The sequence below is a fragment of the Coregonus clupeaformis genome, chromosome 15, assembly GCF_020615455.1.
Source record: "Coregonus clupeaformis isolate EN_2021a chromosome 15, ASM2061545v1, whole genome shotgun sequence".
NCBI lineage: Eukaryota > Metazoa > Chordata > Actinopteri > Salmoniformes > Salmonidae > Coregonus > Coregonus clupeaformis.
The window spans coordinates 16,551,662-16,571,332 of record NC_059206.1 but is presented as its reverse complement, the minus strand read 5'-3'; the positions used below and the strand labels follow the sequence as shown (position 1 = coordinate 16,571,332).

Below are 19,671 nucleotides of genomic sequence, written 5' to 3'. Positions count from 1 at the left end.
AGTCTGGGTAGCCATTTGATTAGCTGTTCAGGAGTCTTATGGCTTGGGCGTAGAAGCTGTTAAGAAGCCTTTTGGACCTAGACTTGGCGCTCCGGTACCGCTTGCCGTGCGGTAGCAGAGAGAACAGTCTATGACTAGGGTGGCTGGAGTCTTTGACAATTTTTAGGGCCTTCCTCTGACACTGCCTGGTATAGAGGTCCTGGATGGCATGAAGCTTGGCCCCAGTGATGTACTGGGCCGTACGCAGTACCCTCTGTAGTGCCTTGTGGTCGGAGGCAGAGCAGTTGCCATACCAGGTGGTGACGCAACCAGTCAGGATGCTCTCGATGGTGCAGCTGTATAACCTTTTGAGGATCTGAGGACCCATGCCCTCTTCACGACTGTCTTGGTGTGTTTGGACCATGATAGTTTGTTGGTGATCTGGACACCAATGAACTTGAAGCTCTCAACCTGCTCCACTACAGCCTTGTCGATGAGAATGGGGGCGTGCTCGGTCCTCCTTGGCTGTACAATAAACCCTGCTACTGTAATGTTATGCCATGATTACTGGATTGGATTGTCGACTGTGCTGTGGGCAGAGGAAGTGTAGTCACATTATGGGGCTATAGAAAACATTACTAGCAGCTGTTTTGATGTCAGTAAATAAAAAATCTGCTTTGTGATTTTCACGACATGGGTTGGGAGGAATTGTAGTGCATCACCTAGAATGACATACTTGTGATTGTTAGTTACTGGGCTTGTTGTTCTTCTGTTTCCATGGTTTTCTGGATGTGGTGGATGGTGTATTTTTGGATGTGTTTTGCCCAGTTTTCCTCTGGCCTGTAGTTACGTGAGGATCCAGCAGGTGGCAGTGGGCCTGCAGATGAGCAGGGGGATATTGGTGAATGTGGGGTCTCTCTCCTGTGAGGTTTGGCTATGTGTCTACCAAAATATCTTTGCCTTGACTGAGCATCCTCATCCACGGATTGCACTCGGATGAAAGTGTTGTTTGTTGATAATGGGGAAATCAATTGTTACACCTCAATCACAACTATTTCATGCAAAAGTGTGTGATTGTTGTTAAATCTGAAAGACAAGAGTACAGAAGAGATTCTCATAAAAAATAGCAGCAGTCTAGTTTAGGATGCATCACACTAGATTCAGGGGGATTCCAGGGGTTAGATTGGCTTTTTCTGTCCTGATGTTCATCACATAACCAGACCTGTAGAAGTGGAGACAGGAATAAATTGAGAATGGTTTAGCTGTAGCCTGCCTTCTCTCTCTGTGGTGTCTGAGATGGCTACTAAGCCAGAGTGATTATGCAGAGCCTGCTCATGGCTGTAGAGAGGAGAGGAGAGGAGAGGAGAGGAGAGGAGAGGAGAGGAGAGGAGAGGAGAGGAGAGGAGAGGAGAGGAGAGGAGAGGAGAGGAGAGGAGAGGAGAGGAGAGGAGAGGAGAGGAGAGGAGAGTCTAGACAAGCAGTGTGGAGATCAGATGCCTTAAGGAGGGTTTCCGCTTTAAAACAAAACAAATCATACTCACCATTGAGCAGCTTAGTCCAGTGTTGTGTTGAGGGAGACACTACACTCTGGAGAGAGATGGAGAGTGTTCTTTCTCACCAGACAGACCACTATCTACATTATTAACTCACCACTGCCTCCAAGTGGATATTTAGGAGCTACATCTTTATTGCAGTTCATTCATCCCCCTAAAGCTTATTTAGACATTTCTCTCCACTACATGGCTAAACACACATGTCTATGTTTGCTGTTATTGACATACTCGCTCTCTCTCCTATCTAGCTGTCCTTGAAGTACAGGTCCCAGAGCTGCCAGTGGTGGCGCTGTACGGCATGGACACCACCCTCAACTGTTCCTTCAGCCACGCCTCTCCCTTCAACCTGTCTGACCTCAGTGTCTTCTGGCAGCTGACGGACACAAAGCGCAGCGTGCACAGCTACTGGGCCAGCCAGGACCAGCTGGCAGACCAGGGAGAGCGCTACGCCAACCGCACCAGCCTGTACCCCTCCCAGCTGGGCGCGGGCAACGCCTCGCTCCTCCTGAGGGGGGTCCGGGTGGCCGACGAGGGTAGCTACACCTGCTTCGTCAGGGTGGAGACCTACGGTAGTGCAGCCTTACTGCTCCAGGTGGCAGGTGAGTCTGTTCATTTATTACCTTTATTTAACCAGGTAAGTCATTGAGAACACATTCTCTTTGAAGTTTTACAATAACGACCTCAGACTGGGAAAGCTGGACCAAGGCTTGGCCTGTAGCTACCACGTCTCCCGGCCTCTTTCTCGATACGTCTTTCCTCGAATCCTCAAATCCTCCATTCTCTTTTCCTGTCTGTCTCAAAACATATTGAAGAAGAAGGTCAGAGGATGGGGACCTTGGACCGCCTCCTCCAGTATGGTTGAGAAGGAGTTCCTCAAGGGCTTCACATACAGGAAGTAGAGTCCCCTCTTAAACCTTTTACTGCAGTGGGCTAAATGAGGGTCACAGAGTGTTTCTTGGTAGTCTTAAATAAATGTACTTTGAAACAAAAGTATACACCTCACACTCATGGTTATGTTTATTTATTTTTTAAGACACCTGTACCATGTTAGATATAGAGTTGAAATGTATTCAATTTTGAGTTAGCATCCCAATATGACACTTTATATACATCACAGAAGACTGAATTATAACAAAACCGTTTGACATAGAAACACCAGATATTCAGTGTTTTTTAAAAATCCATGTTTATTAATTATGAAATTATGAAAAATATTAATAACATTCCACCCATGAGGCCACTAGAGGTATTTCGTCATTTGACTGCAAGAAAGGGGTAGATCACACACATCACCGGCCCTTCTTTGATAATCATGTGAGACCTTTAGGATCGATGCCTAACACAGCACAGAAATTGGTCATAAAACACTTGGTTCCATCAGGGATGCTCCATAACATGTTTGGTCGATACTTCCTGATTGTGGTCCTCTGGTTGTGGTCAATCACTGGCTTTGATTATTAGTTCCTGCCAAGATTGATTGTTACTAACAACTCGGTGATGAAGGTAGTTGTTCCATCAGAGGACCGTCATCACAGCTGAGTGCACTTTTATTTATAATTATTCTTTATGGCTTCACACACAGTGTTGGTGAACTCCTCCCTCCCTCCCTCCATCACCACTACTTTCCGTTTTGTTGTTAAATTGGTCCTTTCCTCTCTATGGATGTATGTGCATTAAACAGCGTTAACGTTTGACAGTTTTCCTCTTGGCTGGCTAGTCTGGGTAGAGGAAAAAAAGAAAAACAGTGACAAATTGGCCCCTTTTCATGCATTCGATTTATAGATGTATTATTTTTAGCTGGCATTTACAGTTAACATCATAGAGCTCCCTTCCCACAGTGCTCTGAGAAAATGACGGGTCTCTGTGGAAATCTGCCTGTCAGTCAAATGGATAGCCAGGGAGGTTAGTGGCAGGCTGACATTCCGTCTTAGTGCTGAGAGAGCGAGAGAGAGTCCACTTTTCAAAAGGCAACTCGCATGAAGTTATTTAATCTCCTTCCTCTCCCTCCCTCCCCTCCCCATTGTGTGCTGTAATATGATTGGCTCAGGGAATACAGCCTCCTCTCTCTGCCCGCTGCGCCTCTGGTTGTGTTTTAGCTCAGGGGATTGGAGAGCCGTGAATTAATCCCAGGCTGAGCATTCACCCCCCTCACCTCCTCAACACCCGCCCCCTCCTGCCAAACCCCTGAACAGAGCACAGCAGTCCCAAATTCTCGCCGCCGTGCCTATTTCCCCCAGGCCCCCCTTCCGGGCCGGGTCAGGCTGTGGTGGTTGTGTGGTATTGTGGGGCGGCTTGGCTCAGAGCCGTGGCTCTCTCCAGGGAGGAGAAGAAGGATGACCGAGAGGAGCACCAGGAGATGCTGCAGATGATGTCTCTGGGATCTTAAGCTCGATGTTATGCTAAGCTCCCTAAATGTAATTAACAATTTAATGGGAATCATATTAAACAGTTCCCTGGGTGTCCCTCACTGCTGATAATCTGGCTAAAACTCTGTATGTCTTTGCTCCCCCCCCCCTTCAGCCCCCTACGCCAAGCTTCTGGTGACTTGGCTAAAACTCTGTGTCTGTTCTTCTCCCCTCCTCTCTCCCCCCTCAGCCCCCTACTCCAAGCCCCTGGTGACTTGGCTAAAACTCTGTGTCTGTTCTTCTCCCCTCCTCTCTCCCCCTCAGCCCCCTACTCCAAGCCCCTGGTGACTTGGCTAAAACTCTGTGTCTGTTCTTCTCCCCTCCTCTCTCCCCCCTCAGCCCCCTACTCCAAGCCCCTGGTGACTTGGCTAAAACTCTGTGTCTGTTCTTCTCCCCTCCTCTCTCCCCCCTCAGCCCCCTACTCCAAGCCCCTGGTGACCCTGGAGCCGGACTCCAACCTGCGGCCGGGTGATGAGGTGGCGCTGACCTGCGTGGCGTACGGTGGCTACCCTGAGGCTGACGTACTGTGGCAGGACGGGGGCGGGCACAACCTGACGGACAATGTCACCACCTCCCTGGTGGCCAATGAGGAGGGGCTGTTCAGCATGCGCAGTGTCCTGACTGTCACCCTGGAGCCCAATAGCACTTACAGCTGCAGACTGACCAACCCACTATTGGGCGAGGACGGCCACGCCTCCGTCACCATCACAGGTGTGTGTGTCCCATTGCTCTCTGTCTTCTCTGACAAAGGCCCTAGCCTCCATTTTTCTGGAAAGTAAACAACAAGCTAACATTCAGAGACTTCCCACAGTGTTTTAATGTTGCCAGTTCAGGATAATCTTGTTTTCAGTCACACAGGAGCACGGCTGCCTATTAAAGTATTGTATGCATTTGTAAATCAATCCGTCAGTCAAATGTTATGCCTTGAATATTCAGCTAGCTGTTCAGAGCTCGACAGAACTGAAGGGAAAATAATGTTCAATTATGCTCCAATAAGCCTAACCATCAGTTTCCGCATATCATTAAAACAGATCAGTGGGTAATTATTTCCCAGATGATTCCCATGAAACTAAAATAACTATTCATCTGACATTTGGTAATGCTAGAAGGTGATAAAGGATATAATATTAGAGCTAAATGGAAGTAATGGTAGTGCAGCAGCTGTACAGCCTGCAGAGCAGACTCCTAGCTCAAGCCTGCCACTCAGATGAAGCTACAGCCAATGTCTGCCGACCAGGATGTGGATCAATATGTTTACATTGCTCTTTTTGGGTGAGTGGTGTAATCCCTTCCTGGGATGTGTGGGTGGTGGCCCTGGGGTTTGCTCTGTCCCTTCCCCAGTCCCTGACCCCCTGTACCCTGGATGCCTTACTGGTGTACGTAATGTTTAGCGTGTGGAGTGGTTAGGGAGTGTGTGTCTTACGAGCCAAGGCTGGCTCTCTAATGGGAGCAGTGCTGTGTGAAATGGCTCATAAATAAGAAGAGTTGGCCGGGACCTGCTCTCTGGGCTGGAGCAAAGCTGGGGAGGGGGGGGGTCACCCTACGCCCAGGTCAGCGAGTATGTGTGTCGTGTGTATGTTTGTCGGTGTGTTGTGTGTGTCAGGTCAGTGAGTGCTGCTCCACTGGGCTGGGAAATAACTGCTGTTTCCATGCTGGGGCCGGCAGGGCCCTGAGCCTGGTGGCCTTTCCACAGCTCCACACTCTACAGTCATGACAAGGCCTCTGGGGTATTACAATGTTGCTAAATCCACAGTAGGAAGAGACATGACATGAAGGCCACCAACCCTAGAGTAAACAAGTGTTGCTGTTAAGCCCATAGTAGGAATACTGTTTACATGTTGCAGTAGACTTTAGAATAGTGTAACTACTAGAGACTATTGCACCTTGTAGTTTTAGTAATGGAAATTGATATGCTTATATGCTATCTGTTGAGAGAGAACGTAAGGCTGATTAGGTACCTGTCTAAGGTATTCTAGATGTTGCCTCAGGCGGCGAACTGGTTCAGATCATAGAGTTATTTCAGTGGTCCAGATCTATAGAGGTGATGGAGAAGATAGAGGTGAATGCTGACAGAGCAGAGGAGGAACTGTACATAGGACTGATGATCTGAAGCAGTATAAAAGGATTGAGAGTATGGTTGTGATCTTCTTCAGTCAGTGTGTCAAGGAAGAGTTCCTCCCCATCCTCCCCGAACCCAGCAGAGCACCTGTTCTGTTAGACTAGTGTTTGTTCTCAACAGAGAGCCAGTTTGTGCCAAGCGCAGAAACCTGCTGATAACAAAAAGTGATCTGTTCAGCTCAGTGGAAATAAAGGAATTACCCACGCTCTGAAGCCATCCTAGAGAAATATCAGGCTAGGCTATGGAGAATAACACAGTCAACCTATGAAAGAGAATAGCCCAGCCAAAAAGAAAGAGCTGGGATGGATGAGCTGGAGAGAGAGAGAGAAAAAGAGAGAAAGGATGGAGCAAACCCAGAGACAAAGCTGCGAAGCTGTTGATTAAAGCCATGGAGTGGCCGTGATCTGAGCACTCTGGGGCTAGTTGGAGAATATTAATTTATCTTACTCTAACCAGCACAGCTTGATGATGACCTAACTTGTTAGTAAACAAGTGGCAGATTTATTTTTGTGTGCCGGGATACAAGGGGCTTGTTTGATATGAAAATGTATTTGCATTTGTTTACAACAGATGCTGTATGCTTAACAACCTCTGTAATTAATTTTGACCTAGAAGAACTCTTCCGGAGTGTGTGCCGAGCAGAGTTTATATAGTAAATATACTGGATAATCACAGCGCTGCGCCCACCGCACACCAGACTGAGGCAGGCTGAGAATCCTATTATAGGGAGGGGTGAAATCTGCTTAAGATTCCAAATGGACTATTCCCCAATAGGAGAGAGAGAGAGAGGAAGGGAGGGAGGGAGGAAGAGAAGGAGAGAGGGAGAGAGAGTGGGGAGAGAGAACAAGCACATTAAAATTTCACACTTTCCTCAATCTCTGATTGAAAAATTACAATAGTAATACAACTCTCCCCCTGGGAAAAGAAATAGTTTGACAAGGTTAATTAGGAGAAAATGAACCCCTAACTGCATGAAACGGTGTGTGGGGTGCGTGTGAAGCCATGTGTTGAAACGGTATGGGTTAAGAAGTTATGCTTGTGAACCATGCCATCATCATTAGCACCACTGTCAATAGTAGTACCTCCCCATGACACAACACCTGCCTGACTAAATACTACATACACAATACTGCCATATACAACTGAACTATCTCAGTGCAGGTTAGAAGAGGTCATGTCCCGCTTGAGCCCTGACTGACCGTATCATGTGTTGGTTCGAGAGAGACTACAATGTGTGTTGGTAGGAGGATATTGATGGATGTAGCAGCAGGATACAGTAGGATCCCACTTGGAACAGACACAAAGAGATGCCTGGCATCCAGCGTCCATGGACGACACAAGAGGCAGCAGCTGCAGCAGTCCTTGTATGAACCCTGGCAGGCTGGCAGGCTGCCTCCCTCCTCAGCCTCCTCTCCCTCCTCTTCCTCCTCTTCCTCCCCAGCCTGCCCTGCTATACTACCATCCTGCTGGCTGAAAGCAGCAGTGGCAGTTTGAGCAGCTCAGTCTCAGACAGACTAAATCCCACATCTGCTCCCCCTCCCCCCTCCCTGCCCACCCGCTCGGCCACTTTGCTATCCTCAAAAAAGAATAATGCCCTTTGAGCTTTATGGACTCTCTGTCTGTCTAATATCATTTTTACCATTGCTGGCAGAACGCAGAGCTTTAGATATGGATCCCTACTGTGGGAGCTGAGAGATGGCAGTATGGCTGTGATGGCGGTGGGGGCTTTAGGCCTGTCACTCCCCAGGCGCTCTGTCTCTCTGGTCAGTGGATGAGAGCACCATTGTCTCTCTGCCCGGCTCCACTGCTGGCACAGCACTTGCAGCTCCCAGCAGCAGGATAAGATCGAGATAGAGAGGAGAGGGTTGGGTTGATGACAGAGAGTGAGATGGAGACGAGAGCAGAGAGTGTTTGCTAATCTCAGAGCCGTGGCACCAGGGCCTGACAGGCAGGCAGGGAGATGGAGTCACTGACAGGGAGGAAGGGAGGGACTAACACTCTCACTTGAGTTTTTTCCCCTACTAGCTCAGACTTTGCTGATAGCTACTTTATTGAGAAAAAATGTACTTACTATGATTGAGATATGTGGTTGTCCCATCTAGCTATCTTAAGATGAATGCACTTACTGTAAGTTGCTCTGCATAAGAGCGTCTGCTAAATGACTAAAATGTAAATGGATGAAGGGAGGGAGACAAGCTGTGCTGCTGAGCTCTGCTCCAGAGGATTGCCCAGCTCCATCAACTTCATGGGAGGCCTCATCACCTGCTCCGAAAGGACCAACTCTCCACCAGAATTACATATCTCTCTCGCTCTCCATGTTTCTCTCACGCTCTTGCTCTCTCTCCATGTTTCTCTCTCGCTCTTCATGTTTCTCTCTCTCTCAGCCTCTCCCTATCTACAGTTGAAGTCTGAAGTTTACATACACCTTAGCCAAATACATTTAAGCTCAGTTTTTCACAATTCCTGACATTTAATCCTAGTAAAAATTCCCCGTCTTAGGTCAGTTAGGATCACCACTTTATTTTAAGAATGTGAAATGTCAGAATAATAGTAGAGAGAATTATTTATTCCAGCTTTTATTTCTTTCATCACATTCCCTGTGGGTCAGAAGTTTACATACACTCAATTAGTATTTGGTAGCATTGCCTTTACATTGTTTTACTTGGGTCAAACATTTTGGGTAGCCTTCCACAAGCTTCCCACAATACGTTGGGTGAATTTTGGCCCATTCCTCCTGACAGAGCTGGTGTAACTGAGTCAGGTTTGTAGGCCTCCTTGCTTGCACACGCTTTTTCAGTTCTGCCCACAAAATTTCTATAGGATTGAGGTCAGGGTTTTGTGATGGGCACTCCAATACCTTGACTTTGTTGTCTTTAAGCCATTTTGCCACACCTTTGGAAGTATGCCTTGGGTCATTGTCCATTTGGAAGACCCATTTGCGACCAAGCTTTAACTTCCTGACTGATGTCTTGAGATGTTGGTTCATAATTTTCCTTCCTCATGATGCCATCTATTTTGTGAAGTGCACCAGTTTTACTGTGGATATAGATACTTTTGTACCGGTATCATGTTGTTCTGGGATTGATTTGCACTTTTCGCACCAAAGTACGTTCATCTCTAAGAGACGCGTCTCCTTCCTGAGCGGTATGACTGCTGCGTGGTCCCATGATGTTTATACTTGCGTACTATTGTTTGTACAGATGAACGTGGTACCTTCAGGCGTTTGGAAATTGCTCCCAAGGATGAATCAGACTTGTGGAGGTCTACCATTTTTTTTCTGAGGTCTTGGCTGATTTCTTTTGATTTTCCCATGATGTCAAGCAAAGAGGCACTGAGTTTGAAGGTAGGCCTTGAAATACATCCACAGGTACACCTCCAATTGACTCAAATGATGTCAATTAGCCTATCAGAAGCTTCTAAAGCCATGACATCATTTTCTGGAATTTTCCAAGCTGTTTAAAGGCACAGTCAACTTAGTGTATGTAAACTTCTGACCCACTGGAATTGTGATACAGTGAATTATAAGTTAAATAATCTGTCTGTAAACAATTGTTGGAAAAATTACTTGTGTCATGCACAAAGTAGATGTCCTAACCGACTTGGCAAAACTATAGTTAGTTAACAATACATTTGTGGAGTGATTGAAAAACAAGTTTTAATGACTCAAACCTTAGTGTATGTAAACTTCCGACTTCAACTGTATCTATATCTCTCCCTCCCCCCTCTCTCTCACACACTGTTTCTCTCTCCCTGTTTCTCTCTCTTTCACTTTCTCTCTCTATCCCTGTTTCTCTCTCTTCCTATCTCTCAAACACACAAACACACACTTTACATCTCGCTCCCTTTCACACTCACATCCACGCCTCAATAGCCCCATGCACACTCCAACATTACTCTTAATAGTCAGAAGAGACAGAGTCACAAAGGTGCTAATGGGCAGTCCTAGCACAGCCATTCCATTTGCAGCAGACAGCATAAAGCTTTGCTGTGTTTTTCCTTCATTACATTTGTGCTAGCCTCTTCCCTTTTTCCCTAACTGTGTTATTATCTGTTCTGGGGGCTTGTTCCTGACAAATGTTGCCGTCTAAATTGGTACCTGCCAGTGCACTGCTCGCCAAGCTTACGCAAGCTTAAAAAAACAAGTATGCGAAAGAAAGAAAGCTAAAAACAAAACACTGTATTACTCCTTGTTCTCTATTCAACTTTTTTACAGGCCTAATTTAAATGCAATTAACGAAGCCTTTGGAAAAGGAGGAAAACAGCAGTATAAATGAATCCGTTGTCAGCAGAGCAGCGAGCAGGCAGTTCCCCTGATGGAACACTGTATTAATTACTGTCCAAGTGCACAAACAGGTCCTCTCTCTCTCTCTCTCTCTCTCTCTCTCTCTCTCTCTCTCTCTCTCTCTCTCTCTCTCTCTCTCTCTCTCTCTCTCTCTCACCCTCTCTCTATCTTTACCTCCTTCCCTCCCTGAATACACACTGTCTTACACTGTCTTATCACGACCCCATAGCACAACAACAGCCAAATAGAGAGATGGAGTAATGGAGGGAGCAATTTAAAAATAAATTCAGGACCCAGTCTTTGTAAACACATTATTTCCTCTCAGGATTATGAACTGGGGCCACTTGCTCCTGTCACTGGCATGTTGAGGTGTTGAGTTGTTTGAATATTCTCCCTCCCTCCCTTGCCTTGGGGACATTTTATCCCTGTATTATGGCTTCACAGTATTATTTGGCATGCTCTCAGTCTTGCCATTTGCCGCTCTGAGGGATTGTTGGGTTGAATGAGGGATTAGGCCCGGGCCTGTTCCTGCTCACTGCATTGCTCTTATAGCATCTCAACAATCACAGAGATAAAATGAGCTCCCTCTCATTGTGTTGTGGATTTATGCCTTCCTGTTCCTGTTCACTGTTGTCATCTTCACTGTCTCCTTTTGGCATAAAAGGTCTTTGCTATGGCTGAATGTCAAAATGTATTGTATTTCTGCAGTTGAAAATACAATGTTGGAGCGTTGCGACCTGACCTTCTCTATTGTGAGTGGCTGTCTGGTCGTCGGTGTGGGTGTGTGTGTGGGCTCGGGCCTGCTGTGTGGTCCTGTCCTGTCCATCACCTCACCACAGGGGAGCCATAGCCAGTACATGACTCTATAAGGCCTAGTGTCCACAGGCCCAGTCCCAGGCCACCATGACATGGCATCGGGCACGTCCTCTCCTCTCATTTCCACGCTGTGGAGTACTGTGACATCTTTATGCTTACCCAGAGCCTGAAGGGAACCTGTCTTTAAGTCCTGCACTCCTCTCCTGCTTTGTTTCTTTTTCAGGACATTATTTATATTGATGGCTGCAGTAAAAGGGAAAAAGCCCTATTTTGTCATTGATCAGGCTCATTTTTTATTTTGCCTCCCAGAGTCACAGTGAGGGGAGACTGACTATCAGTGGGGTTCAGCCAAGGGGCTTGGAGTGTACATTCCACACAGTTGCTGTTATATCCTGTAAGAGGAATTGGTTTCTGGAGGCTTGGCGTCAATCTCTGCTTTACGATTTCAAATCATATTAGCTGCAGCCTTTTGAGAGACATTGGGCAGAGAATAGCCCAGAGAAAACGGTCGGGCATACATTCAAAGGCCTGGTCATTTAATTATTCATATCCATTTATTTGATGCTTAAACTCTACACCAGATAAGACCATGCATTGTTGTCCCGCAAAAGATGTTTGCAACCTCCGTAAATCGCTTTGTTCTGGTGCCTTGAAACAGTCCAAATCAATAGCCGCCCATACACAAAGAGTATTGTCTAGTGGTGTAATGTCTTTTCAATTAGGAGGCGCTGAGAGACTTGGGCCCGTTCCTGGAAAAGGTAGCTCGCCTCACTGATAGCTCTAGAGACCAGTAATTGATTACAAAGTGTGAAATTAATTAAAGTTAAGCATGGTGTTACTGGCCCAGGACTCTTCTTACTTACCTCCCTGCAGCATGGACTTAAACCACTCAAAATAGTTTGTTTACTGTCTGTAAATGTGACTGAAATGACTCAACCTGACTCAACATTTAGTTTGTGCATTTAGTACTGCAGTCAGTCTGAGTCATCTGCCTTCATCTGCAGGGACAGTGTCATCACAGCCCTTTAACTCTTGAAACCAAATATTATGCTCCTACATTTGTGATGAAAGCATTGATTAGAATATGGCAGCCATCTTTGACATAGCCTAATGTGACTGGTGTGGATAGAGGGAAGCTGTGAGGGCTGATATCTCCTTCAGGTCACATTAACATCTCCTTCCTGCTGGCCTGGCTGGTCTCTTTAGCCATGCCTGTCTTTGTCTCTGACTCCCTCCCCAACCCCACGCCTCCCAACGCCTGCATGACAACCTGCAGCTCATTACAGACAAACTGTCCACAGGGAAATTAACTCACTCCATCCTTTCACATTGTTCATTTTGTCAACTGTGTTTAATTTAATCAGACGGGGGGGATCCTCCTCATGGATGTGTCTGCAGTAAGTGCAACTCTCCGTCAATGACACAAGACATCTCAGAGTCCCACACTTATACTGTCTGTCATATCTATAATGTATCTGTCTGCCTACTTCCAGCCACTTACTGTACTGCTGGGGGATGAGCAGCAGAGCTGTAGTCTACTGCTATAGTGAAGGTTTCTGATGCCGTTGTTAGTGTTATTGTCGCCTCCAATGGCTCTGTTACGTCTGTGGTTATTTGGGGCCTCAACCGTGTACTGTAGATGTCCCTCGTTATCAAATAAGATACAATTCCATTATGTTTACCTTAAAAACATTACCACGGGGATCTGTAGCAGAAATGGCTTTGAGAGAAATAGCAAAATTAAATTAAAACGATTCTAGTGAAATGATATTGAAATCCATAATAAGATAGATTGTTTAATATATATGGTAAAATGGTGCGTAACCAACCGAAGGCTTAAGGACTAATACAACTTCATTTGAATTTCAAACTGCTGCTCCAGCATGATCCTACATTAGACACAGAGAGCATGACAATTTCCTGATAGACTTTCCAGAGCCATCAGTGTATATCTGATCCCTATGCCAACTGAGCTAAATGCTAACCAAGTCAAGTCCTCTGCGCTGTGCCTTCTGTTAGACTCCTGGCTGGATGGCTGACTGGCTGGATATAGAGATGGGGATGAGATAAATGACTGGTAGTGAATGGAGCACACTAAGAAGGTCAGAGGATTAGAGGCCCCTACAGGGCCCCAGTTACACACCTGCTAAATGACTTCTAGGTAAAGACTGAGGCCCTCTCTGTTCATTATATCACAGCAGCCAATGAAAGCACATACTACATTATGGCCACATATACTGAGTATACCAAACATTAGGAACACCTTCCTAATATTGAGTTGACCAGGAAATTACTCATGCAGTAGAATAAATCACCAATTAGCATGTTTTACTCTAAAGCATTGCTTTGCATTTCTATGGAAACAAGAAACAACCGATTGCACCACCTATGTTTGTGTTTAAATCATTCTTATTAAGACACTTTTTGTTGTGAATGTGAGAATAAGTAGCTGTTTCCTAGAGATGTGCAGCTGTGTGGTTGGTGGAGACAGAGCTGACCTGATACAGAGTCAGTGGCTCTGAGAATATTCATCTCTTCGGTAACCACCAAAGACTGCAGCATTGAAAAGGAAAAGGCTCAACGCGCACATAGGTTAGGCTACTATGGTGAGCGAGAGTTGCGCCTTTTCATTTTCAATAAGTATTGATTACCCATTTATTTGTCTCTGCCTGCAAATTGTCCTCCTAAAAGGTAGGCTATATCCTATAGGCCTATGCAAAATGTAGCAAGTGTCGCTGTCGTCATTCTTGCTGCTTCAAGTTCAGTAGCCATACCTGCGAGATCAGGTGCACGTGTGGTCTCAATTAAATAGAGTAGACAATAGACTATGCATGGGCGGAGAAGCACGGGGCAGTTACCTTTCCAAGGAAATTTACTTTCTAAATACTTTACTACATTGCCTAGAAATAGGCCTAAATATTGATCACCCATCTTCCCACTCCTAAAAGGTAGGCTATAAAAATAGCTCAGGAGAAAGTGAAAGTCTCTCCTACTCTGCTCTCTTCTAGCATACATCTAGCATATTGGCAGATATAGCCCAGTAATACAGATAGCCTAATATAAGGGACATGTGAGAATTTTTGTGCATTTGATAATGCCTATAGGGAGCAAAATTGCTGGGACCATGGCTGGCAAGTGAGCTGCGTCACATACGCCTAAAATAACATTGTGGGACTGCGGTTGGGCTTGGGACCAGTTCCTGCGGTAGCGGGTGGGAGTCAGACAGAAAGCCAGCGGGTGTGGGTGGTGCGGGATGAAAAGAAGCGGTCCCACCAGACCTCTACTGTGCACCATGACAGTGAAGCCTGTAACGGTACATTGCCATACTGACTAATAAAAACACACATTGCACTGAAAACATTTCAGAATATCAATCTTCAATCGTTTGGTTTATGGTTTCATCATTTGATTCAGGTCTAGTGTGATTGAGGCAAAAATAATACCTAACGTTAGCCACATTGTGGCCAGCTGACTCTCTCTAACGGTACATCAACTGGCAAAAGCTAGCCAAGTTTGGTAGGCCGTCATTGTAAATAAGAATTTGTTCTTAACTGACTTGCCTAGTTAAATAAAATAAAAAGTTCATTTACTTCTGTTGAAACGGGACAAAAGAAAGGCTACAAAACATTTCCATACAAACAACTGCTGTTGGAGCTAGAAGCACAAGCATTTCGCTACACCCGCTATAACATCTGCTAAACACGTGTATGTGACAAATAACATTTGATTTGTTAGTAATAATAGCCACCTCGTATCGCTATCTGACAGCTAATTCATTCACCTCAGTCGAGAGGGGATGAAACATTAGCTAACGTTACATGTCAGTTACAATACTAGCTCAGCACTGTGAATAAACACTCGTTTTTTTCTGTTATGTTAAACAGCAGTTACCTTGCCAGCTACATCAGTAAACTAAAGAGTAGCCAGTTTCTACTCTGCTTGCTTTTACAACTCGGTGAAAGAGCACAACACATACACACTGAACTATGCTTAACTCTCCCGTGCTGGTCCAGCCAGCCTTCCAGAAGCTTTGCCTTCACACTGTCCACGGTCCTAAATCCAGCCGACTGAACACTCCAAACAGCCTACCCGACCGCTCTGAGGCATCCGCATGGTCCTAAAGCACACTGTTGCCTCTTTTTGTATCACATTGCAATGATAAAACTGGGGGGGGGGGGGGACAAAAATGCAATTTCAAAATGTGGGGGGGACATGACTCCCCGTCCCCAGTGAAAGTTGCGCCCCTGGGTATGGTGATAGATCATCCTTGTATATTTTGTAGTTAATGCAACAGTAAGGAGCAGTGTGGTATTTATATAGCTAATTAAGGATTTGGAGGGCATGTGTTTAAGATGGAACATTGCATAAGACACAGTTAATTTCTATTTAGAGAAGTGCAGAGAGAGAGAGAGAGAGAGAGAGAGAGAGAGAGAGAGAGAGAGAGAGAGAGAGAGAGAGAGAGAGAGAGAGAGAGAGAGAGAGAGAGAGAGAGAGAGAGAGAGAGAGAGAGAGAGAGAGAGAGAGAGAGAGAGAGAGAGAGAGAGAGAGAGAGAGAGAGAGAGAGAGAGAGAGAGAGAGAGAGAGAGAGAGAGAGAGAGAGAGAGAGAGAGAGAGAGAGAGAGAGAGAGAGAGAGAGAGAGAGAGAGAGAGAACACAAACACCTCTCCAGTGCTTTTCAAAGGCCTGGGGACCTGATTCCCAGAAGCCATATAGTAGCCTAATGATCAGACACTGTGGTAATGGTGCTGAAAAACAGATTGTTTTAATAGCAGGAGCATAGTACTTAAGATTAGCCCTCACATTGTAAGCCTCAGCAATATGACTGCTTGTTATGGCCCTGCAATACTTTCTAGAACAGCATCAGTCTGGACAGTAAGGTTAGGATTACTCCTTTCATTGGCGTACTTATCACAATCAAGTAATCAAGGTCAATTCACCATCATGGTCATAATATAATGGTCAATGGGATTTTGTGTTGAGCAGATTTCAGATTGCCATATACAGTGGGGAAAAATGTATTTAGTCAGCCACCAATTGTGCAAGTTCTCCCACTTAAAAAGATGAGAGAGGCCTGTAATTTTGATCATAGGTACACGTCAACTATGACAGACAAATTGAGAATTTTTTTCTCCAGAAAATCACATTGTAGGATTTTTAATGAATTTATTTGCAAATTATGGTGGAAAATAAGTATTTGGTCACCTACAAACAAGCAAGATTTCTGGCTTTCACAGACCTGTAACTTCTTCTTTAAGAGGCTCCTCTGTCCTCCACTCGTTACCTTTATTAATGGCACATGTTTGAACTTGTTATCAGTATAAAAGACACCTGTCCACAACCTCAAACAGTCACACTCCAAACTCCACTATGGCCAAGACCAAAGAGCTGTCAAAGGTCACCAGAAACAAAATTGTAGACCTGCACCAGGCTGGGAAGACTGAATCTGCAATAGGTAAGCAGCTTGGTTTGAAGAAATCAACTGTGGGAGCAATTATTAGGAAATGGAAGACATACAAGACCACTGATAATCTCCCTTGATCTGGGGCTCCACGTAAGATCTCACCCCGTGGGGTCAAAATGATCACAAGAACGGTGAGCAAAAATCCCAGAACCACACGGGGGGACCTAGTGAATGACCTGCAGAGAGCTGGGACCAAAGTAACAAAGCCTACCATCAGTAACACACTACGCCGCCAGGGACTCAAATCCTGCAGTGCCAGACGTGTCCCCCTGCTTAAGCAAGTACATGTCCAGGCCCTTCTGAAGTTTGCTAGAGTGCATTTGGATGATCCAGAAGAGGATTGGGAGAATGTCATATGGTCAGATGAAACCAAAATAGAACTTTTTGGTAAAAACTCAACTCGTCGTCTTTGGAGGACAAAGAATGCTGAGTTGCATCCAAAGAACACCATACCTACTGTGAAGCATGGGGGTGGAAACATCATGCTTTGGGGCTGTTTTTCTGCAAAGGGACCAGGACGACTGATCCGCGTAAAGGAAAGAATGAATGGGGCCATGTATCGTGAGATTTTGAGTGAAAACCTCCTTCCATCAGCAAGGGCATTGAAGATGAAACGTGGCTGGGTCTTTCAGCATGACAATGATCCCAAACACACCGCCCGGGCAACGAAGGAGTGGCTTCGTAAGAAGCATTTCAAGGTCCTGGAGTGGCCTAGCCAGTCTCCAGATCTCAACCCCATAGAAAATCTTTGGAGGGAGTTGAAAGTCTGTGTTGCCCCGCGACAGCCCCAAAACATCACTGCTCTAGAGGAGATCTGCATGGAGGAATGGGCCAAAATAACAGCAACAGTGTGTGAAAACCTTGTGAAGACTTACAGAAAACGTTTGACCTGTGTCATTGCCAACAAAGGGTATATAACAAAGTATTGAGAAACTTTTGTTATTGACCAAATACTTATTTTCCACCATAATTTGCAAATAAATTCATAAAAAATCCTACAATGTGATTTTCTGAATTTTTTTCTCATTTTGTCTGTCATAGTTGACGTGTACCTATGATGAAAATTACAGGCCTCTCTCATCTTTTTAAGTGGGAGAACTTGCACAATTGGCGGCTGACTAAATACTTTTTTTCCCCCACTGTATATGCCATATTGCCATATGCTACTAATGTCTGTTCTTGAATGAAAGTATTGGTTCTTGATTAGTATCACAGAGAAAAAGGCCTCATTAAGGCTCGCACACATCGCACCGTATGTTGATCTGGTGTTCGTCTGATAATCGTTCGGCACGCTGTGTTTTAGAGACCACCCGCTGGTGGACGTCTGACTGCCGACATTTTTTCACGATTCTACATGTAAAATCGGCGTGCTCTCGGTTTGTAAATTACGGCCCGCACTCTGTTTAGAAGTGCTAAGTACTCTCGGCCGGCAAACGTTATTGGTGTGTCCGAGCCATTAAAACTTTGGCAGTCTCATGGCATACAGTATTAAAGTTGAAATGTTGGAGAGTGTTAAAATACATTTAGCTTGAAGTTGGTATTCATACTATGGTCTCTTTTTAATGCAGCAGCCAGGAACATCATTTTCTTTAAGTGAAGGTCGGGTGAAGGAAGAAGTGAGTGTAGTAATGCTCTGAGTGGAAGTGGAGGTTAGAGACCTCCTCCACCTTACTCTGCCATCTGAGCAGAGAGGAGGCTCTAGTAAGTCACATCCACAGCCAAACTGCATGGCAACTGCCAAGCAGTTAAAGTCTCTCTCTCTCTCTCTCTCTCTCTCTCTTTCTCTCTGTCTCTCTCTCACACTCACACTCTCTCTCTCTCTCATACGCACATACAAGTTGAATTTAAGTAAATTTGACAAACTAGGGCTTCTGTTATCTACCTTATTTGGACCTTATGTCCCAGTCAGCTACATTATCTTCAGGAAAACATCCATATTATCTCCACCCACCCAAAACTCTTTATTTAAGACCAGGAAATTACTCATGCAGTAGAATAAATCACCAATTAGCATGTTTTACTCCAAAGCATTGCTTTGCATTTCTATGGAAACAAGAAACAACCGATTGCACCACTATGTTTGCGTTTAAATAATTCTTATTAACACTATTTTTGTTGTGAATGTGAGAATAAGTAGCTGTTTCCTAGAGATGTGCAGCTGTGTGGTTGGTGGAGACAGAGCTGACCTGATACAGAGTCAGTGGCTCTGAGAATATTCATCTCTTCAGTAACCACCAAAGACTTCAGCAGAGGAAAATGAGAAATGTTGTTTTATAATGAGAGCCTTAGGCAAAGATATACAGAGGCATGTCTTTTTAAGAAATCCTGTCATTATATATTCTCCTAGTGATACTGCAGAGAAGAGAAGGCATACTAAAGTACAAACTCACTTAACTGAGGGTTTAGGATGGATGCAAGGACATCTTTAATGTTGTGGGTGTGTACAAATGTTTATATTGCTGAGTGACGGGGGGTAAACACATCATCCTGTCATTCTATACTATATCAGATAGTGGAGTCTGTGATGATGATGATATTCTCCTGGGTATCACCTCTGTCATGTGTTAACTCTCACAACTTCAAATAGATCCTGGTAAAGAACTCGCATGCCCAAAGAGCCAATCAGAGTGGCTGTTGGTAGTGTTTATTCCCTTAAAACATTGAGGCTATAAGGTTACGATTAGGGCTGTACTTGACAGTAGCCATTCAAATGGTCTCCATCTCTCTCTCCTGCTTGCTCTTCCTCTCTGCAGGGCGGCCTTGTCTATTTGTTCTCAGCCTACCCACTCAGCTCAGACACGATCAGCCCGGGAGATTGTCGGTAGAGGTGCTGATAGCTGTCACTAGCGATTCCCTCCTACACATCTTCCGCCCTCTTGTAGTCAGACCCTTGTTTGAAAAACTAATTAAAAATGTAGAGAACAAGACTTGTTAAACTGATTATTGCAACCTAAAGTTTGCCTCAGCTGTTATGGCCGAAGGAGAAACGAAATGGAAGTGGTGAGAAATCGATAGCCCACTCTGCCTCCTCCGACATCTTAATGCCAGTCTCTCCT

The 19,671-nt window shown here is 45.2% G+C and overlaps 1 protein-coding gene across 2 annotated transcripts in view; it reads left to right on the top strand.

Moving 5' to 3' along the window:
• Positions 1 to 19,671, top strand: part of LOC121582287 (CD276 antigen) — a 69,512-nt gene that overhangs the window by 18,722 nt on the left and 31,119 nt on the right. For both annotated transcript variants that reach the window (XM_041897993.1, XM_041897994.2), the window contains exons 3-4: positions 1,781 to 2,131; positions 4,352 to 4,648. In XM_041897993.1, the coding sequence (XP_041753927.1) occupies positions 1,781 to 2,131; positions 4,352 to 4,648 (648 nt within the window). The remainder of the gene's footprint in view (positions 1 to 1,780; positions 2,132 to 4,351; positions 4,649 to 19,671) is intronic.